Source organism: Megascapheus bottae, chromosome 5, assembly GCF_031878675.1.
Source record: "Megascapheus bottae isolate mThoBot1 chromosome 5, mThoBot2.hap1, whole genome shotgun sequence".
Lineage (NCBI taxonomy): Eukaryota > Metazoa > Chordata > Mammalia > Rodentia > Geomyidae > Megascapheus > Megascapheus bottae.
The window spans coordinates 13,369,873-13,393,547 of record NC_143513.1 but is presented as its reverse complement, the minus strand read 5'-3'; the positions used below and the strand labels follow the sequence as shown (position 1 = coordinate 13,393,547).

The following is a 23,675-nucleotide window of genomic DNA, read 5'->3' as shown; positions in this document are numbered from 1 at the left end:
AAGGTCTTTTCCATTTGTATCCCTTAAAATCACTTTGATAAACTTTGAAAAAGTGAGTAGAAGAAATATAATCAATAGTTCTCTAAGAATAAACATATTTGAAAGTACTCAGATTTCCAAAGTAATATTAGAAAGTTCTATTTTTTTCTTTCTCTTTCATTTTTTTGGGGGGGTCAGTCTATGCTACAAAGTTTAAAATAAACTTGTTTCCAAGATTACCCAAATGGAATCCTAATGATAATTGAAAACCACCATCATGTTGAGTGCATTGTATTCAAAAATAGTTATGCTGAATTGAAAACTTTATGTAAAACCACTTAAAGATAATAAAAAAGGAATAATTTGTTTGAATGCCCTTAATTCTCTAGAGTCCCAGCTTGAAGCTGCTGGCCCTTATTCTTCACTGCATTTATGAGGCCAGAAAATGAACAGAAAGTCTCTCATAAATAAGCAGAATAAGGGCAAGGAAAGATATTGAGTAACACAAGAGCAGAACTCCATATTAGTCGTAAGTAAATTTTATGTTAGGAATATTATTATTATATAATCCAGTTATAGTGAGAAGAACTTCAGAAAACATAGGACAAATAAGATCCCAAAAGTGGCATTTGGTATATGAGAAAGAACAAATTGGTGTTGTATGGAATGTTTCTCTCCATTTCTCTTTTCTTTCTTTTCTTATTTTATTTTTGGTCTTGGGTTTTCAATTCAATATCAAGTTGTTCCCTTAAATCTAAAGAATGGGATAAAAACCATGGCCCAAAATAGAAGATTTATACTTTTTAAAGATATGAGGCAACTTGATATATTATGCATATAGCAGGAAATATTATTTTAGGAATATATCCATAACTAATTGCATCTTTATGCATGGCATTATAGTTCTGCTATCCTATGTGGAAGGTTAAACATATTAGTATGTTTGTCCAGTCATTAGGAACTATTGGTTGCATAGTTCAAGACTGATGTTAAGACTGGGTCTCACATTTTAGCTTGCATCAGAATCACATAGTGTTTAGCAAAACACAGATTGTTCCTTGACTCATCATCGCTCATTTCCTTAGTTAATGTTTTGGGAGCAGTGTTTGAAGAGTCTACATACTATTTTGGAGCCATATTTTGAGACCTGTGGGCTTACAGTGCATTTTAAAGTTTATCTGTAAACTTGAATCTATACTGAAATAATCACAGATATGAGAAAATGAATATAAATTACCTTCCATTAACACATGTATTCTTTCTTCCTTTGCATGCACAGAAACCAGACATTCTTAACCAAGTAAGACATTTTCTTTTCTACTAAAATCTGCCTTTTCTTCCTTTTCTTAATGTAAACTGTGAATTTATCATTGATATCACTAAGCTATACCTATGTACCAATATGTTTTCTACAGTACGTTAGCCTACAGTAATCACAAAGTTATTATTGAGTTCAAGTATGTTAGAAATTGTGTTAATCATTGTCTCAAATGAAGAAATTGTTACTTTAATAGAACATAAAATGATCCAGATTATAGGCTTTAATTTTATAGACATCTGGATGTATTAGCTTTGGGAATATTTAATTTATGAATTCTAATTAACTTGTTTACAATGGCAGATTTAGTTACTTTGAAAATGAAGTGATAGGGCCTCTTCAAAGTTTTGCTTTATCCACATATCTATGTTAGATTCTTAGGGGGAATCATAAATATAAGGCTGTTGATTTTGTCCTCCCAGGATAAGGGTAGCCAATTTATTGATTCAACCACTTTCTCTGAAAAAATTTTATTTTGTAAACTACATGTAAGGAAGTAAACCAATCTATGTATGGGATTACCAGTCATTATTGGTTCCTCTAAACAGGTATTCTTCTTATCCAAGAGTATCACCATTGACTTTTAATACTAGTTAGGAGTATTTCTTACTAATATGTGTGAATTATCTAAAACAACAACATTGTTTCTCTTGAGTAGAACTGGATATATTCACTGGATGGATGTGGCTTCATGCTCAACCTGCAAAGTTTAGTTGATTCTAGCAATACTATTTCAGTGGTTGACACACAGATCCTAGATTTTGGAATCTCACAAGAAGAAGCATTCTTGGATGGCTCCTTTCTGACTATGATGTTATAGCCTCCATTTCAGGCGAAGGCCTTCTATGAGTCATTCCTAATTTTATTCTTTGGAAACTTCTTCATTCTCAAATTTAGATAGTATGGGCTTTATGATATTTAGAGGGAAATTCCTCAAAGTAGATGCTTTTCTTTTATGTGTGTTAATATTTACATTTTAGTTATTTAATATTTGTTTAGTAACCCTGCACAGTCAATACATTTTTTCTGTACCTAATGCACCTACTCTTTTTTCATATATTTTTATTGTAATTAATAGAAGGGTTACATTATATTCACCTGATATATGGTGCATTACTTCACATACATTGATACTCTTTCTCATGTCTTGGTCCCCATTTCCCTTCAACCACTCCCACCCCTCATCTTGTTTTCCTCCCTTCCCTATCCAACATCAAATAACCAAATATGCATATATATGATATATCAGATAACCAGGTGAAATACTGTAACAATATGAGATAAGCAAGAGACAGCAAAAGAGGTGAGAGATAACATAGTACATTAAGGACAACAATCACTCATTATATGGTTTTTGTTTCTATATCCTGAAGGTCCTTTCATTTAGCATCATACTATAAGGCCTTATGTATCTAGGTTTTGTTCTATTGTAAACCTCTGCTAGGAGAGCCCAAGGTTTCTACTGATTATGACAAATGAGGGAAACCATTGAGCCTATGTTCCTTTGAGTCTGGCTTACTTCACTTAATATAATTTTTTCTAAGCTTTCCATTTCCTTACAAATGGGGCAATGTCATCCTTTCTGACAGCAGCATAAAATTCCATTGCTGTTGCACCTACTCTTAAGGCAACACATTGAAATTAATGAGGCAAAGAACTGATTGGATAAGAAATTAAATTTCTTATCACCTCATCTCTGTCTACATCATCTACAGAAAGATAATTGCAATTTTGCAAGGTTTATGGCAAGAAAGACAATGATGCTCCAGATATGAATAAGTCTAAAAATAGGTTTCTAATTCTTTCTTCATCATATCTTTTCATCTATATTCAAAGAATAGCTTCTCATTTTGTGACCATCATATTTAAACCTTAATTAAATAAATTGCATTCCCAGAGAAAGCTAGTTTTGTAGATTATCTGTCAGGAAGGATTAGGATATTTTCTTATGATCCAAACTGCACTTGAAAATTGAAATTTTTATAATTACAGATTTTATTCTTAAGAAAATCGCTATACAAAATTTTGTGTAACTATTGTAGTGCCCTGAGAAAATTAAAGTCATAAAAATCTCACAATCCAAGATAAACAAAAAATTATATATATATATATATATATATATATATATATATAGCACCATTTCCCGAATTGTTTTAACATTAAAAATGCATTCAGGGCATGGAAGTGCACATTTGCAATCCCATACATAAGAGGCATTGGTGGGTAGGTGCATTATGGTACTAGGCAATTCCATGCATGATTTTAATGATTAATGTCACTTTTCATTCATCTCTTAACTTGCATGATCACTTTTAAAGAACATTTCCAGAGGGTGTACTGTCAACACAGACAGCATACATATATATATATATGTATATATATATATATAGAGAGAGGCATACTTTCATATGCAGAGTATATGATCCAACTTTACATTACATAATGTATTACTACTATTAAATTAAGCACAAGACACTATCTGAAAAATAACTAGCAAAAAGGGCTGAGGGCCTGGATCAAATTGATGAAGCCTAGTTGCGAACCCTGAGTTCAAATCCTGTCCTAATCAAAAGAAAGAAAGGTGCTTGAGAACCTGGAAAATTAGCTATTCTACATAAATACACATGCACACACAAACATCTCTCCATATTACACACATACATGTGTATATCCATTGGTTCAATGGGCTTAACATCACTTTTCAGCTGGCCATAATGAATTAAGTTTGATAGTCAAATGAAAGGGAAATGATTTAAAGAAAAAACTAATTCGTTTAAATTAGAATCTAATTAGGACCTTATGCCATCCTAGTTTTCTTGTACAGTAGCCCTCTATCAACAGTTATTGATAGATGTTTCAAGGCTATTTCTTTTTTGTTGTTGTTTTGATATTTACTTAAGCTATTATAGGTCAGTGACTTATTTAGATAATTAATTAAATGCCTTTTAAAAGGCAGAAAGGTTTTTCACAAAAATAGAATTTGTTAATGACTCTCCTATACCAAGTAGTGTTTTTATGATTGTATGAATCTACTAAAATGATTGAGGTAACATTACTTGATTTTCCACTGCATTTTCCCAATGACTTTCACCTCACCCTGTGCTGAAGCTGTAGGTCTCTGCTGACCCAGTATCCTACATGATCTTTCCAAGTCCTCACATGAACCAAAATATAGTTTGACTTATCTCTACTATTAAATCTGCCTTCCTTTGTGATCTAGTCTGTATCTGCTAATGGACCCTAGATAGTGTGTTTTAAAACATTCCTCTTCAAGCATGCGTTCAACTTAGGGATAGCCTTGGCACTAGCTGTTTATTCTTTCTGTAAGTTCTTCCTCCAAATACCTGGAGTCCCTCATCATCTTTAAATCGGTACTGAAAACACACTTCTTTATTTTATGATTATCAGATTTAACACTGAATTCTCCATGCCTATATTATATACATTTTTTTTGCACTGGACTTAATCTCATCTGATGTGATCCATACAGTCTTTTCGTTTGTTTTCTTTTTTTATTCTTTTCTTTAAAACTAAAATTCCCTAGTGGGAGTAACATGGCGTGTTCCAATAACAGCTTTACACCAACACATGTAATGCCACCTGCTTCAGGGTAGGACATTTGCTACATATGAGGGAGTCCCCAGTCCAAATCTGCCGAAAGAAGACAGATGAAGTCAAAGGAATTACATGCATTTTCATTCACTTTAAACCTACTCAGATAAATACTAGTGTCATTCCTTTAGCATTACAGAGGATGTAAAAACAAAGGGTACAGATGATCAAATATAGTAATGAAAATAGAGACAGGTGTCTTGAATTTATACCAACTTGTTGGCAACATTTTATTGTTATTATTATTTGTGTGTGTGTGTGTGTGTGTGTGTGTGTGTGTGTGTGTGTGTGTGCGCGCCATGGCTTGAACTCTGGTCTTCGGCGCTGTCCCTGAGCTCTTCAGCTCAAGGCTACTGCTCTACCCCTTGAGCCACAGCCCCACTTCTTGTTTTCTATTGGTTAATTAGCAATAAGTCTCACTTACTTTAGTGCACAGTCTGGCTTTGAACAGCAATTCTAAGATCTCACCCTCCTGAGTAGCTACAATTACACCTTGCTTGACTTGGTAACAACATTTTAGTTACTCCCTTAGTGTTTTATTCTTTTTGTTTTTGTTTTCCAGATTAACTCTCCCTAACTAGTTTGTGGTTATTTCTTAAAGAACAAACTTGAAAGGCAACTTTTCAATTTTAAATACTGTAGGTGTGCATATGTATTTGCGTTTTCAGCTTCTTCCATTTTTGAATATCCATTCAATTACATTTCACCCAATTTTTCTCATTAGTTGTTTATTAATAAATATGTAAATGATCTCATTTTATTTAAAGGTCACAGCCTTTCAATATTAGCAGTAGGAGCTCATACTCAAATTTAAAAGAAAAATTAATTAAGCTCTGACATGAGGAAAATATGTAAGTCCAAGACCTCAATCATTTATTGACATCATTTATTTAATCATTTGAATACCATATATCTTTTATGAAGGAAAATAAAAAGGGACATGGGATATTCAGAAAAGGAATTGAAGAGTAAGTTTCTCATTAGGCAAGTTAGTTAATTGTTGACTATGAAAAATGATAGCTTTAAAACCTTGTAATCACATATAACAACAGAAAATAAAAGAGAAGGATTTGCTGCCACGAAGGCAGTGGAGAAGATGGAACACATTCACTCTGTCAACATTTTAGCAATAAATAATATCATATCATCTCCTAGAAGTTATTGAAGACTTGAAGAAATACTGATTCCATTTTTCTCTCTGGAATAGACTTTTCTTTAATGTTAACTCTCTAGTTTTAAATTCTTGCTTCCTGAAATTAGTAAATGTCAATGTTTTGTAATACAGAAAAATCACAGACAAATATCTGAGACAAAACAAATCTGAAATTCTGATTTGAGAATATTCTTTGAACTTCATAGTCTTCTGTGCTAATAAAAAGTAAAATTATCATGAAAAAAATCTGTCTTACTTGACAGTGCTCCCTTTCATTATTTTGTTGTTTTGCATGTTATATGTTCAAACATCTAGAAAATGCTTTACATCAATTTTATACATTTAGACAACAAACCAGAAATTTTGTTCTCATATTTCACTTCTTGGGGAGGGAATGAAGGTCTAGGTAGAGCAGTCAGAAAATAGTGCTAAATGAGTTGTTTGCTGAGTATTTTGATACTTGCAGAAGTTCAGAGAGTCTAAGCGTTGAAAAGGGACTCTTAGGAAGACACAGAACAATATAGAAGAATAGTACTGTTTGCTAATTGGACAGTAAGCATTTTTTTCTCTCAGTTGGTATTTTTTGGTTTTAATCATTTTATTGTAGGTGCTCAGTTTAATATGGATCTTACTGGGTAGGAAGACTCCTGTAAGGTATATATAAGTGGCCTGTGTTCTCTGTAAAACCTAAACAACATAATCTAACTTGCTTACTCTAGGTCTCTTAGGGTCCAAATGAAAGTAATAGAATCTGAATTTAGTTTTGTGTGCACATCTGTGGGGTTTTTTATTATTGCTTTACTTTATCAAACTCATGATAATTTCTTCAAAGTATCATTATTCTATAAAAAGAGGCCAATTGTGAAATATCTGACAACATCCAGCCCTTTTTCCTTTCTAGGTCAGATTTTTGCTTAATGTTGTAATGTTTTTATTTATTTACACATCTGTTTAATATCTTTAAATAGTTGTACAAAGGAGTTGTCAGTTAACAAATCAGTTTATGAATACAAACCTTTTCTACCCACTTTCCCTCACACTTTTAATTTTGTAGGATATACATTGGAGTCTTAACTGAACCATTACCAGCTCTCTAAATAAGGACATAATGCTTATGAAATACAAATGGAAATATTTATGACAATTTAAGAATATTTTTTCAATATTATTTGAATTTCTGAATATTTAATCTGATTATAATTATATAAACCTGGTTTATATTTACTTGACTAATTGGATCCCATTTCTCATGCCTTAAAAATACTGAATGTTCTAATCTTCCTTTAAGGCCAAGAGCTACCTCTTAGTACTGTTATTTTCATTTTATAGATTAAAATTTTCCTTGAGAGAAAATGGTGTATCTATAGCTAGTCCTGGATTCATGAGCTGATGCAACTAGTCTGACTTCAAAGACTATGCCCCTAATTATTTATATATACTGAACAGAATTTCGACTATCAGAGACTTCGCAGAATGAAGCCATACTATTCATGACATGTTAACTACCCTGATTATATATATATATATATACATATATAATTTTTTGTCCCATAGACTTCATATAATCTATAATAAAATCAACCCCTAGTTTTACCAGGAACTTCACACATGTTAAAGATTATCTACCAATACTAGCTATTCACTCAACTGAGTATGGATTATCTTTGCTTAATATGCTTAAAAAAGAATACTATTGATAAGTTACTTTTTTTTCAGTGTGAACTCTTTTTAATGGTGTTTACATCTCGCATGAGTTTTTCTTTTTTTATTGTAATGTATAGAAGGGTTACAGTTATATTCGCCAGATAGTAGGCTCATTATTTCTCACACATTGATACCCCTTCTCATGTTTTTGTCCCCATTTCCCTTCCCCCACCCCCACCCCTCATCTTGTTTTCCCCCTTCCCTTTCCTATTTCAAATTAACAAATAAACATATATACAATATGCCAGGTAACAAACTCATATATTGTGACAACATGAGATTAACCAAACAGCAAAAAAGAGAAGAGAAATGGCACAGTTTATTAAGAACAACAATCATATCCTTGAAAAAGTTACTTTTAATTGGAACATTTGCCTGGCTGTTGGTCATATCTTTGTATTTTGAAATGTTGATTACATTCAGTGTAATGCATAGCTTTTGATTGTTGTTGCTATTGCTGCTGCTGGCCCTAGGACTTTAAATATGAACATTAGGCTTTTGATTGATTTCTGGACTCATTGTTGATGCTCTACCACTTGAATGATGCTTCTGGGTCTAGATTCTTACTGCTTATTTGGAGATAACAGTTTCTCAGATTCACCTTACTTGTCTGGCTTTGAGTTCAAATCCTCAGATTTCAGGTGTGACTCTTCAGTGCCCAATTCTAACTTCTTTTTGAAAGTACTTTACTTATGCACAACTGTTGGTCATATGACTCATAGGTTTTAATTTTGTAGTAGGTTGTATATTATTTTGAGATGGTGATGTGTTATTGAATGAAGACAAAATGATGTTTTCCTTACTGCCGCAAATATAATGTCTGAAATCTTAGAATGAATGAGCAAAACTAAACTAAACTGCAAATGTCAAGCTGAAGTGTAGGCAGAATCTAAGAATTATTAATAAAGAGAAGTTTTAGGCTCTTTTGCTTTTGCTTGAGATTAAGTTAAAAATCATTATAGCTGTGTGTTCATATCATGTTTGCATACATACCTATACCTGTTTATAGGTGATTAACACAGATATATGCATATATGGATATGTAATACATATGCACACATATATACATATATGTATATATACATATATATATATGTGTATAGACACACTTAACACATGGGACAATCTTTCATAATTAACTTTTTCCATTCATGGCCTTGAATAATATATTCCTCTTTAGGCTTATCCAAAATAATATGATAATAATGGCAATAATAATAAATATTGATAATAAGAGTTAGTCATCTTCTGCTACCTCCCTCCAATGCATCACATAGGAAAAGTTAACTTTTTTTCATTTTAAAAATAACAGTTTAGTGAATTAATTACATTCTTCTCTTGCCAGGAATTTGAGAAAAATTGAAAACATCAGCCTGCCAAATTTCACTTTTGTCCTATTTTTAGCTTCATCTCAGTACATTAAACTGTGAGCAGGGCGGGGGGGAACAGCCTTATAAGGTCTTTCTATCATGCTCATCTTTCCTCTGCCTCTGTTGCTCTTGACATATACAGTTTTGTTCCACCTTATTGTCAGTAGATTTGCTCATCCTTTCAAATGTACAGGAGCTATGACACTTCTAGGTCTTGTCTTCTACATTATCCTTATCCATTTCTCAGAAACACTGTACATTGCTGTTTCTTTGGTTCTAAGTGTTTTCATCAGATCTAAAAATGATAATATTCCCTGCCCTTTGTCCACAAATTCTTGGCACCCTTATCCTCAATTTCCAGGCAGTGTGTGAAAAGAAAAGGGAACTCTGTAGTGGCTTCTGAGAAAACTTACTGAAACTGAGGTTCCAAGGTGGATTCTCGACTCAATTTTACCAGTGATTTCCAAGATAGCACTGTAGTGAAGAAGGATGTGAGAGTGTATGTTTCCTTAAAAGACTGCAATGAGGTTTGATGATGTTTTTAGCAATTTATATTACTAAGTAGTTGAAGCATTATTGATACGTGTGTGTGTGTGTGTGTGTGTGTATGTGTGTGTTTGAGCACGCATGTGCACGCAACCCACGTGTGTATGTGTGCTAGTTCTGGGCTTTGAATTCAGGACCTGTATGCTGTCCTTGAGCTTTCTTACTCAAAGCTAGTGGTCCACCACTTAAGCACCCTCTCCACATCTGGCATTTTTCCTTTTTTCCCCCTCCGGTTAATTGGTGTCTTAAGTACCTTCCTGGCCCTGTCTGGTTTTGAACTATGATTCTCAGATCTCAGCATCCCAAGTAATTAGGTAATCACCACTATAGAGCAGGAAAGGAGATGAGAAATCCCTTTTTTCTGTGTGCCTCTTTTGTGAATGCGTGAACATAGATTGGCTTTTTAGCCAGGTACCTGATTATTCATCACATCTTAGACGCAGAATGACAGTCACAATTACTAGAAGATTCCAAAGATTCAAAAATGTCTCAGGTCATCTACATACTGTACTGACAGGAATACCTCATCAGAAATCTCCATTTCCTGTTTTACCATCAGAATTGAAACCTACATCTCATGGTCAGTACTAGTACAGAACTTTCTGACACATTTGTCCCTGTGGATTCTTTTGTTTTGGAAAGGTTGAAGTGTCTGTGATAATTCTTACCACTACTGATTTTAAGTGCTACACAAAATCCTAACATGAGAAACCATCTTAAAATACATGTTTACGTATTGTTGTTTTCCAGACAATAGATTTTGAAGGTTTCAAGCTATTTATGAAGACATTCCTGGAAGCCGAGCTTCCTGATGATTTCACCGCCCACTTGTTCATGTCATTTAGCAACAAGTTCCCCCATTCCAGCCCAATGGTAAAGAGTAAACCAGCTCTCCTTTCAGGGGGTAAGTATATTTGTGTTATATATATATATATATATACATATATATACACACACACATATATATAGTAAAAAAACCTCAAAAACTAAATCATTAACAATTTGTCATAAAGAAGAAATGACAATATAATTAAAAATTGTCTTTCTTATCAGTATAATACTTTCATAGCTTCCATATCATTCCTGTGCAAGTTGTTTAAAATATTTCCAATATAATAACAGTCATATATCACATAAAGTTTTATTAGCATGCGTCACCTGACTTTGAAGTCCATGTCCTGCACGCAATAATTTTAAGATACTTCTGCAGATTTCAAAGAAGTATTCTTTTGAAAATCACTGTCCAAATATTAGGAACTATTTATTTGAAAATGTAGTCATGTCACACATTAATTTAGAACATATAATATTTAGAGTAGGTTATACTACTCTCATTTTTAGATTGGAAACCTCAGGTTAGTTTTGATTTTTCTATCAACCATTAAAGTTTGAATGTATATAGATGGCTATTTCATTATGAATGCTTTCTATAGATGTATAAATAATGTGAATGCCTATTGTACCAAACTCTGAAGAACCAGGAAAATAGTAATTTCACTACATTACCAACAGAATGTAGTACAGAAAAGAGACTGAGGACACTGCCCGATGGAACAAAGGGAGTATGTATAAGGAAAGGTAGGCAGAGTGACCAGAAACATTTGATCATCAATATTGAAGGATCTGGGAAATGGACCTCCTTCAGTTGGGACTCAGTTCTTGGATGAAAACCTTGCCTGACAGAGCTTGCCCTATCTTGGGTGAAAAAGGTAAATCCTGACTTGCTTCCAGTGAAAAGCCTGGATGTCAGACTTTTTTGTGAAGGTATATCAGGTGATCCGTTGCTGAAAACCTAGCAGGAAGCCCACTAGATTTTTGCTACAGTGAATTGTGAGTGGGAGTTGAAACGGCAACCATTTGCTACCTTGATGGGATGCTTGGCTGCAACTGGAAGAGCCAGATGACCCTCAGGAATCTCTTATTTCCCTGGTCCTCCCTTCTCTATCTAGCACCCTGTATATTCCTGAACACAAATGAAGAAATGTCTATGTTACAGCAGAGCTTTTCACATTTTTTGGACAGTTCTGGGGTTTGAACTCAGGGCTTGCGCACTGTCCTTGTGTTTTCTCAAGATTAGAACATGAAGACTCAGGTTCGATTCCTTGGTACCACATGCAAAGAAAAAGAGGGAAGTAGGGCTATGGCTCAAGTGCTAGAGCTCTAGCCTCGAGAAATCCCAAGGACAGTGCTCGGGCCCTGAGTTCAAGCCCCAGGATTGGCACAGTACCACTTCTGGCTTTTTTTTATGTATGTGGCACCGAGGAATTGAACCTGGGTCTTCATACATATTAGGCCAAACTCCATCTTGAGTTTTTCACTTTTTGATCTCAGCAGTCTTTTGGCCATCAAAACTCCTTCCTGAGTATCTTAAGTATGGCATTGTTTTCCAATTTTGCAAATATCCTTAATGTCTACTTTCATTGAGAACTAGATAATTGTATTTGTGTTTCTATTTCCATGTCATGTAATGTCATGTTGGTGGCCTCTCAGAAACTTCACATGGAGAGAAAGAGTATCTTACTGTCTTCATGTAAAGCATTTTGTCTACACAAATCTTTTCAAAAGAGTTTAGGAGTTGTAGGAGAGATCTGTGACTTAAAATGTATAAATCAGAGGAAAATCTTCCTAACAGCCTCAGAGATGCTGGCAAAAAGGCAAGGGGAGTCTTAGTAAATGCCACCCCACCTAGAAAAAGGCTTCTGAGATTACAATAAAGAAATAGGTGGGCAAACCAAAGACAAGTATAGGTGATCTGCTGTTGCTCTGCTTCCCCTCTTTTCATGATGTTAACCTGTTTTCACAAGAGCCATCTTAAGCTTTTTAAGAATCAAGCTTCTATGTGCTAACAATTAAATATATAAAATGTTTGCATGTTGATTATACTTTATCTCTTCCCATAATTTTTTAAAAATTCTTTTAGTAATTCTCTTTAAGTCACATCTTCATTGGGCTCATCACATTGCACTTTTTATCTGAATGAGATTCAATATCTGGTCCTATTCTGAACAATTTGATATGACAATTCCTTATACTGGTTGAGATATTCAAACATACTTATTTTCTCCTCACACTATAATTGACCGTGTATACTTTAAATTTTATAAATAACAAAATGGTCATTTATTTAACTTTTTGCCAATCCTATTTTTTTTGAGCTCAGGGCCTGAACACTGTCCTTGGACTTTCTCAAGGCTAGAGCTCTACCACTTGAGCCAAAGCACCACTTTCAGCTTTTTAATATTTATGTGGTACTGAAGAATCAAACCTGGGTCTTCGTGCCTGCTAGGCAAGCACTCTACCACTAGGCCAAACTCCCAGCCCAATTTTATTTAACTTTTAATGATGAAATACATTGCCTTTTTAAAACAAGAGAGTAATTGTCCATGCCAGACAAATATGTTTGTATCAGGAAAGAAAGAAGGATGATTTCAATAAGTTGATGATTTGTTAAGGGATTAAATCTAGACTTAACCTTCTAGGAAAATGTAGTAAATACTAAATATTATTTGTCAGCTTTACCAAGAGTTGATGTCAAATCGGATGTCAAAAATCTGAAAAATAAAACAAGAAACTTTTGGTACAAATTCATATTCTACACAGATCTATCTGAAAAGGATAAAGACTATGTAACCCTTACATAGCAGGAATAAATTAACTCTCATTTGTTTTCAAAGATTGGCTTCTTCTTGGAGAGCTATGTAGATAGTGTCCTTCTCAGGGCTATTTCTACCACATATTCTTCTCCAAATACTTGGAGAAGAACAAGGAACAAGAAATACAATTCAAGGACTGAGGTTTCCTTGAATAAGTTACTATAAAAATAAATGTTTCTTGCTATTCCAAGATTTTTGCTTAATAATAATCCTTTATTTATTCAAGCCTGAAAAATCTCAGATGTCTTCTTACAGAAAGATACTATAATATAATTTGTAAATCCCTTGTTGGAGTTCATCATATCTCATCATAACAATTCCAGCAGAAATAGGGTAGTTACTCATTTTTATGTATATCAACAGTAAAAGAAGAGTTTCCTAACAGAAGGAAATCTTGTCATGGTGAAAGGCCACTGCTGTCATTAAAATGGCCCTTAATAAACATAGAAGATATAAATTAAATAAAATATTTAATGTTGCTAAAATAAAACTTTTTTCCATATTTTTATTGTAATTAATAGAAGGGTTACATTATATTCACCAGACAGAAGGTGCATTACTTCACAAACATTGATACCCTTTCTCATGTCTTGGTCCCCATTTCCCTTCCCCCAACCCCACCCCTCATCTTCTTTTTCCCCGCTTCCCTATCCAATTTCAAATAACCAAGTAAGCATATATACAATATATCAGATAACAAGGTGAAATACTGTAACAATATAAAATAATCAAGGGACAGCAAAAGAGATGAGAGATAACAGTACATTAAGGACAATAATCACTCATAATATGGCTTTTGTTTCTCTATCCTTGAGGTCCTTTCATTTAGCATCATTCTATATGGCCTTATGTATCTAGGTTTTGCTCTATTGTAAATCTCTGCTAGGAGAGTCCAAGGTTTTTACTGATTATGACAAATGAGGGAAACCATTGAGCCTATGTTCCTTTGAGTCTGGCTAACTTCACTTAATAGGATTTTTTCTAAGTCTTTCCATTTCCTTACAAATGAGGCGATGTCGTTCTTTCTGACAGCAGCATAGAATTCCATTGTGTGTAAATACCACATCTTGTTGATCCACTCATCAACTGAGGGGCATCCGGGTTGGTTCCATATCTTCGTATGGTAAACAGTGCTTCAATGAACATTGTTGTGCTAATGGATTTAGTATTTCCTTGTTTCTGGACGATTGTGTAAATGCCAAGTAGTGGAATTGCTGGGTCATAGGGGAGCTCTATGTTTAGTGTTTTGAGGAACTGCCATACTGCTTAAGAGTATAAATAGATCTCAGGTTTGTGAATATGTGTGCACTTGTATGTAGCTGTGCTTTGTTTGACTTGGAATATCTAATTATACAATTTATGAAATGAAATTACTTTTGTGTAATATTTATTGCAACATGATGTCCTCTCACTGCTTATTTAAATAAAAGATGATAAATCCTTTTTTTCTCATCTTGGATTTCAAATATTTTAAGATATTTTTATTATAATACCTATTCATCTTTCTGATGCTACTTTTGGTCATTATGAATGGCAGACCTCTAAATGTATTTCTGTGAGGATCTGAAGACCAACTTTTTCTTTTTTGAGTCATGGTTGGCCACATGCTCAAAAGATGTACTCAGCTGGCCACTTGAGCCACGCCTCCAGCCCTGCTTCTTGCTACTTATTGGAGTCTGCTGAACTCTTTTATGGAGGCTAATTTTCAATCATGATATACCAAAGTGCTGCCTCCTCAGTGGCTAAGATTATGGCTATGAGCCACTAGACCCTGGCTCCACTGACCAACTTCTTATCTTTCATCCTGAGGGTATTATTTGAATTATTCATTTATTTATTTATCTGTTTATTTGTTTGTTTGTTATTGCCAGTCCCAGGCTTGAGCTCAGGGCCTGAGCACTGTCCTTAGACTTTCTCAAGGCTAGAGTTCTACCACTTGAGCCTCAGCTCCACTTCGGGCTTTTTTCTATGTAAGTGGAATCAAGGAATGAACCCAGTCCTTCATGCATGCTAGGCAAGCACTCTACCACTAGGCCAAACTCCCGGTCCCTGAATTATTCTTTTTAGAGATATTAATTTTTTTTTCTATCAGGAGACCCCGAACTCCCAGCTATGACTTGATATTGTGCTGTCATAAGCATGCAGATTGCTGTCGCTACAAGTTCCTAATACACAAATTTCAAATTCCCAGTGTTTGTATTGCTTTAACACTTCTTCAGTGCAAAGCATAGGTTGTGCATAAATCATTACTGTTGATATTGCCCTTTAGATCTATTTCATTCAAATTTGCAAGGTTCATTTCTTTTTCATTTTTCCACCTAGTCTTCACACACATGAAAATTTTCACATCCTATTAAAAAATAGACATTCAGATATAAAATTCCTTCAGGACTCCTTATACAACTCATCAAGTTTTTTCAGCTCACAAAGAATTCACACTTACTGTATACCAGATGGAGCATACTCTCTCCAGAGCTCATAAGATATTAATCTTATTGTATCCAAAGGCTACTGACTATTTACCACATGCTAAAGTTTTACTCCCTCCTTCCCTTCACTGATTTCTACTGATTTAATTACACAATGCTCTCTGTTACTCCTTATCACCAGTTTTCCTAGACACCCTCTTCTGGAGTGACCTGAAAAGAGCGCTTAAGATGACAGCATCTCAATCTACACCATGAAGTACAGAATGCAGGTTACAGAACGTGCCTGCATTTCTCATGCTCTGTTGTCTCCTTCCCACCACCCCACTGCAAACCATTTTCAGGTCCAACATTAAAATTTCAACCTGCCTTGCTTAAATGAGAGCCTGCTTGTCTCACCCTCTGTGTGTGTGTGTGTGTGTGTGTGTGTGTGTGTGTGAGAGAGAGAGAGAGAGAGAGAGAGAGAGAGAGAGAGAGAGAGAGAGAGAGAGAGAGAGAGAGAGAGAGAGAGATTCTAATACCAATAGACCAATAGTGCCATCCTGGGGTTGAAGCCTTTATCACATGGATCTTTGAGAGTCATGTGAAAAGATATAACACATTTCTAGTCATGAGATACAAACAGATGCAGAAAAAATAATATGTTTAGCCAATCAGATGGTAATGAAAACTGGCAAAAATAGGTAAAGGAGAAAGGAAGTGGAAATGGAGTCTGCAATGACTGCCTCTGAGTTTCTCATTTGAATGCTGAGAGAGGTAACAAGGAAATCATTACTGCCAGTACCAGGGCAGGTGAAGGTCATGACCCTCTAGGTTTGGACATGGGCGCTAGAGAAAGGGGTAGAAAGGGCCTGATAGAGTCTCAGTCCCAAAGACTTCACCAGGCTTGGGGAAGGCACACTTAGGAGTGCTAAGCAGTCTGATCTGTTTTGACTCCAGCTGGCCTGATGTAGATGACTTGACAGCAGAGCAGCAGGAGAAGAGTGAGAGATGGAGCCAAGACCCTGTGGGGAAGAGTTTTGCTTGTCATGCTAAAGTTATGAAGTCCAACCAGAAAAAAAAATAGGGAACGCTTAGAAGTTTCTAAGCCAGAAAATAATTGCATCTCCAGTGATGGGAAGGCTATTTTGAAGAGGGGAGAAAAGGCCTTAAAGATATTTAAGATTGGGAATAACAAAAATTATCATTGAAAGAATCATTTTATCTTTATTTTTCAATCTTTCTTCTGCTCATCAGATGGAAGGATATACATACTTGATTTGTGTTGTTCATTAAATTAGGCAGATTAATAACCATCAATACCATGCTTTCCCTGAAACCAATCATACCACCAAGAATTTTTTTTTGAACAGAATCAGATTAAATCTTCCACTTTGTCCATAAGAAGATTAGGGAACTAAGAACATATGGACATAAGGTTGTTCAACATTTGGGGAAATGTGTTTTTTTTTCTCAAATAATTTTAGAATATTGTTACTAAGAAATATATTTTACTAATTGTTCTGAGAAAGAGACTGCACTTGAAAGGACTGACTTGAGGATACAAATGTGTGGGGGGGGGTGGGTGGGTCTGTGTGTATGTGTGTCTGTGTGTTTAAATGAGATGCAGCTTGATAGATTTTTATTGTCTAACAAGCTCCTTCAGTTTCCATACTTTAAACCAGGGCCGACAGGATCCTTTAAACAGAAACCAAATGAACTATTAGGTTTGTATGACAACAAGGCCTAAAAATTTCTGGCTTTTAGCCAATATTTAAAGTATATTTGCACATTTTTAATGTCAGTATTAACTGATGACAACTACATACCAATGCACAAATGGGGCTGAAAACATTTATAGGTTATCTGATTTATGTTTAAATTAGTCCTTATACATCTTAGACCTACCACAGTATTATAAAATTCACACTTGAAACTATTAGTAGTAGTAACTTCTGAAATTTACAAATAATTTACACTTGTAAAGACTTTATGGTTGCAACCAGAGAAAATTGGTTGTAAAGTGCTGTCAATAGAGGAAGAGTTCTCCTCAGATTTTAATTATTTCATGCTTTTTAAGTATTCTATACTTATCTGATTCTTTTTATTTTTTACCTAAATATTATTAAAGAGATTTGTCTTTCAGTTTTCCACATTTTCTTATTTGTATTTTTCTCATCCAAAATAAAGTTCTTACATATTTTCATTTTTACCTTGAACATTACACATTAAATGATACTACTTTCTTACAAATTGTGTGCTTTCACATTTAACAATGTGAACCATTTGTGGTATTTCAGTAAAGGCAGTAGTACGTGCAGTACCCTGAAGAGGACCGCATTACCCATGGCATTATTTAAAATGTGAAGTGCTGGAAAAATGTGCGAGAGAAGCTAGACACAAGCGTGACATTCAACGTGTACAATATTTGCTGACCTCTACTAGAAGAAAAGCTCTACAGAAATGTGATTTTAAAAAGATCTGTTTAGTTGAATTTTTTGTTCTCATTTCCTATAATATGGTTTTAACTTAATGTGGATGTGGATTAATGTTTATAAAGACAATTCTCAGTATGTATTTTCAAATTAGAGGTCAGTGATAAGATTACTCATTCATAATATATTTTACTCTTACTCTGAGGAACTTCTGGTAATGTACATGTGTATTTACACACACATATAAACACACTCACAAACATGTAAAGTTACAGTTGGACCCAAGGTATAGAAAATTAAAATTTTGACCTGCCAATTTCAGTTAGGATTTCTAATTTCCTCCCAAATAATCAATGAACCTCTTAAAGGAAAGGTCATTTATTGAGAGTTAGAAAATAGATGCGCCAGTTTATTTTTCTTCTTCCAACTTCATGGAACTACGGTTAAAACAAAAACCCTGAGTTTAGTTTAGACTGCCTTTCAAATTGTAACAGTGCAACTTGTCTTTGTGTCCATATTTTAAAAATTGAAATGGGATTAGTAATTCTATCCGTCTTATTGGATTTGTGATCCTGAAAAATATAATGTTATTTAAAATAGAATTGGATGTATTTTAAATGTTCAATAAATTCCAATCACCATCATGTATATATAGCTACTATATTCCCAAAGCTTTAGTATGCATGGATAGCCTAAAGTTAAATTGACCCCAGTGGTTTTTTCCTGAAATATCTGAAAGAATTGAATTAAATTTAAGATGTATTATTTGAAATTCTTTTTGTATAACAATTTTTAAAACCTGAATGCCATTGTCTTTTTTAATATGTCATTATTCCAAATTTTGCCCTATAATTTTTGATTTAGGTGACAGAATAATTTAACCAAATTTTTGTTTGTTCATTTATGTGTTGTTTATTCATTAGCGTGTCCCAAGGTAGCTCAGAGGGGTCTTGAACTTGCAAAATTTATACCACTGCTCCCTGAAAGCTGAGATTATGCACTACTATGCCCAGACTGAATCATGCTTCAATCACCTACCTCCTGCATGTGTTTGAGAGGTATTGCTCACATGGATTCATTTAAATTTAAATTAATTAAAACTTAAAGCAGAAATTCTATTCTCAATGCCATCTTGTCCTGTGGTCAAGAACTGATGTGGTTACTAAGATTAAATCGACCAGACTATACTTAAGGCCTTTTCATCACTTACTGCTTTTGAAGAGAGGTCAAAGCTGAAACTCTATGGCCTGTCTTCAGTTACTGGCCCTCCAGTTAGCCTCATGAGGAGAAGCTTCCTTAATCATTGACCCAGTGTTCTTATCTCCCATGAGTCAAGGCCACATTGAAAAAGTGCTGTTCGTACATACTGGCAGAGACTGTTAATGTGCCTTTATGGAGGTTGTTCTGTTCCTGGAACATTACTTCAAATACCTGTACTATTTCAATTCTGGGTCTTATAATTGCTTTGGAGGTTTTTTTTGTTTTTTGTTTTTTTCTCCTTGCCCATGTCTGTGCAAATGTAACCCAGTGCATGATCTCAGATAATTTTTTTTTCTGACCCTCATCTCATGTTGGGGACCACATGTCCTCACATGATAAGCAACCTCCATTTTGCGTTCTTTTTGGATATATAATTCAATCTGCATCTTTTTGCTCCCCATTTGTTGAAAAAGAAGAATCATGATTACAATGCTTTCCCAAGACAAGTATGGTTGGAAGGTTAAGAAGTGTAAGAATCATCAAAATCCTACATAATAAATCAACTGTCTTTATTCTACATTATCCACACGGCTCAACAAGACCATTTGAATGGATAGCAGAAATTATACTATAAATTACTACAAAAATAAATTACTAGTGCTTTATTGTCAGTTTATTAATGTGCTCCATGTTATTAGCTTTTCTATATTTAATTTTAAGGTGTGAAGGGAAATAGACATAATGCTACCATTTTCATGATCAGAATGGATGCATTTGAAAGAAACAAATTGCTGTACAGTAATAACTTAATGTGTATTCAAATCTTACTTACTAATAATTGAGCCTTGACAGCAGAATTGAAGATTATACTCTAGAACAAAACTTTTAAGCTTGTTTTAAGAAAAGAGATTCTATACTGAAGTAATGGCTTGAAGAGTAGAACTAGAGTAGGCACATTAAATTTTACTGATGTGATTCTTAAAAATTTGAAAGATACATATACACATATCTGTGTGTACTTATATACATGTTTTAGCAACAGAAAAAATGTTATTGAAGTATAAAGTACTTATTACTAATAGAAATAATATCTTTGATTTAACCCTTGTTTTGTACTTGGTTGTACATTGTACAACCATAGGGATACCTATGGATGTGTGCATGTGTGCACACTGATTTCAGTTGTGTGATAAAATAGTTAAAATAGTATAGCCTGAGGCAAAGGAGAGAGCTTGCAAATTGCATATCAATGGATCACATCACTCTTAGAACTAAATGTAACAAAGAGGCAAAGCAAAACAAAACAAACAAACAAAACAAGGAAAAACATCTAGTGTTTGCCTTGCTTCAAATCCACTTTCACCTCTACACAGAATTTCACCAGTGACTAAGTGAGCAAAATTCTCCTTATAAAAGGGAAATAAATAAGAGTTTTGAGCCTCTTCATCAGAGAATATTACTGTTGATGAGCAATGTAGGGTTCCACTTAGCATCTAATTGGGAAGCGGTAGCCATGACAGCAGACTTGCACTTTCTTTACTTTTTCATATATTTTTATTGTAATTAATAGAAGGGTTACATTGTATTTGCCAGATAGAAGGTACATTAATTCACATACGTTGATACCCTTTCTCATGTCTTGGTCCCCATTTCCCTCGCCCCTACCCCTACCTCTCATCTTGTTTTCCCCCCTTCCCTATCCAATTTCAAATAACCAAATACAAATATATCCAATATATCAGATAACAAAGTAAGATACGGGAACAATATGAGATAATCAAGGGATAGCAAAAGAGATGAGAGATAACACAGTACATTAAGGACAACAATCACTCATTATGTGGCTTTTGTTTCTATATCCTAGAGGTCCTTTCATTTAGCCTCATACTATATGGCACTTTCTTATCTTCCATATGTTATCTCCTGTCCTACTCAGTAATTAACTAAACTACCTTCTTTAAAGAACTTGTAATCAGTGCAATAAAATGGAACACAGTGAAAATATAATAGGAAAACCTTTTCAAACTTATATAAGAAAATGTAAAATATTCTAAAGACTGGGAAAAGGTACAAAATAACTTGTTTGATGAGCAATTGAGGCCTAAGGGCTGCTGTCAAAAAGAAACCAAATGAAAATATGAAGAAACATTTTCATTGCCTGAGGAAGTAGGCTGATCTTGGGGAGAGCTATAAGAACAGGAAGACTTTCCAATTTATCACTTCAGAATTTAATAAAGTCAGAGAATGAATGAATAAGCTGGAATACTTCTACAGTACGAAATGTTAGCGGTGAAAGGAAATGATCAACCCAATAAAAGACATAGATTTCATAATTGTGTATTATTAAATTTTCAAAAAAAGCTATAGTTCCTGTGATTTTATGTTTAAAAAATAACAGAAAACAGTTTTGCCTATTGCTTGTGCCTCTTCCCACCAGACACTTTAGCAGGCTGAGATCTGAGATTCTTGGTTCAATGATCACATGAACAGGAAATAACTCCAATTAACTACCTAAAAGCCAGAAGTAGATCTGTAACTCAAGTTATAGGGCTCTTGTTTTGAGCAAAAAAGCTCAAGGACAGAGCTCAGGGTCTGAGTTCAAGCCCCAGAACTGGTATGCACGCACACACACACACACACACACACACACACACACACACACACACACACGTACACACATTCATTTTGAAAGAGGCATAATAAGGGGTAAATGATATATTAGTTGCTAGTGGAGGATAATTAAGCAGAACACAGATTGTTAGGACAGTAAAATTGATCAGTATCTCATAATGCTAATACACTGATTCAAACTCATACAGCACATTGTAATCTTATATAGACTGGAGTTTGAATAATAATGTTTAATGTAGGTTCATCACTTGCACCAAATATAAATAGGATTAGAAATGGAGAAGGGTGTGCCCGACGAAGGACAGAATGTAAAAAAATTTGTATACCTTTCTTAAGTTTGTTATGAACACTAAATGTCTCTAAAAATTGAGTCATAAAATATTGACAAAACAAGTTCCACAATGTTTGTTAGAAGTAGTTGTGAAAATAGTTTATCTTTTTTATGGAACCTATAAACAATTATAAACAGTAATTATTTAACTTCCAAATTTGGCTCTAATTCTATTTTTGAAAGAGTCCAATTTTGAAAGAGTCTAGTTTTCCAATATATGAACTGGATGTAGGATTTTTTACAAGTAAACTCTAAGAATTTTAAATGTACAAGTATGAAAAATGAATGCATATTTAGATAACAAAGAAGAGAAATATTGCTTCTTTTTCTAATAAAAATTCAGAAAAGTAATTATATACATATATATCCCACAAAAATGATGATATATATGTATATTGACCTCAATATATATCTTACATGCAGAAGATACAAATAGAAAATTATATATTTTTACATTCTCTGGATATTTATACTCACTATGGTATTAGGAAAGCAATGCATAAGCCCAATTTATTCTACGTTCTGAATAAATACAAATGAATATCTTTAGCTTTCTTCTGATGAAATGAAACAGCATGTTTTTTCCTATCATCCTAGTTTTATTGTGAGATTTTATATTAAATTGTTATATTGAGGTGATTATATCACTTTAGTACCTTGGAAGAAACCTTGAGAGAGGATGAGCTCACAGCAGGCTGGGTTAGGTCATAGTTTATCTGACCATAATTCAAGGGCTATATTTTCTAAGTCTGAATATTATGGCCATGTCAAGGGTCAGAGCCAGAATACTTTATAAAATCAAAAGTTGGCACTTCTTTTTCCTGAAGCTGCTAAGCTTCAGTTGGAATTATTTAGTTGGAGATATTTGGGATATATATACATACATATATATGTGTGTGTGTATATATATATTAAAGCTCAGGATTATCTTCAATTGTCTGCCTCCTTTGGCTTATAATAAACACTACTTTGTATTAGCTAAACATTGATACATGTATAGTAAAGAAAAATCCATTATATATTTATGTATGTATGTATGTATATATGTATTTGTCTGTCTATCCATCTATCTATCTGTATTTCCTAATAACTGTAAACAAAAGTAGAATCATTGTGAAATGTAAGGCTATATTTGGAGTCAGTGTTGGAAAAAAAAATACAGAAAGGATGAATAGCGGTATTTTACAAATTATGCAATCAATCTTACAGTTAAGTGTGAGACTTAAATGTATACTAATGGTCTTACTATGATGTCTTGTACACTCCAAAAATGAGATCAGTCATAAGAATCATTGTTGGTAATGAGAAAGCTAAGGCTTTTGTTAAACATTATATTAT

General features: G+C 33.9%; 1 protein-coding gene across 8 annotated transcripts in view; it reads left to right on the top strand.

Annotated features, from left to right (window-relative positions):
* Nucleotides 1–23,675, top strand: part of Dgkb (diacylglycerol kinase beta) — a 624,803-nt gene that overhangs the window by 119,613 nt on the left and 481,515 nt on the right. For 5 of the 8 annotated variants that reach the window (XM_090332713.1, XM_090332718.1, XM_090332715.1 and 2 more), the window contains exons 4-5: nt 1,259–1,279; nt 10,433–10,586. In XM_090332713.1, coding sequence (XP_090188839.1) covers nt 1,259–1,279; nt 10,433–10,586 — 175 coding nt within the window. The remainder of the gene's footprint in view (nt 1–1,258; nt 1,280–10,432; nt 10,587–23,675) is intronic. The other 3 variants (XM_090332719.1, XM_090332717.1, XM_090332716.1) reach the window with 1 other exon arrangement.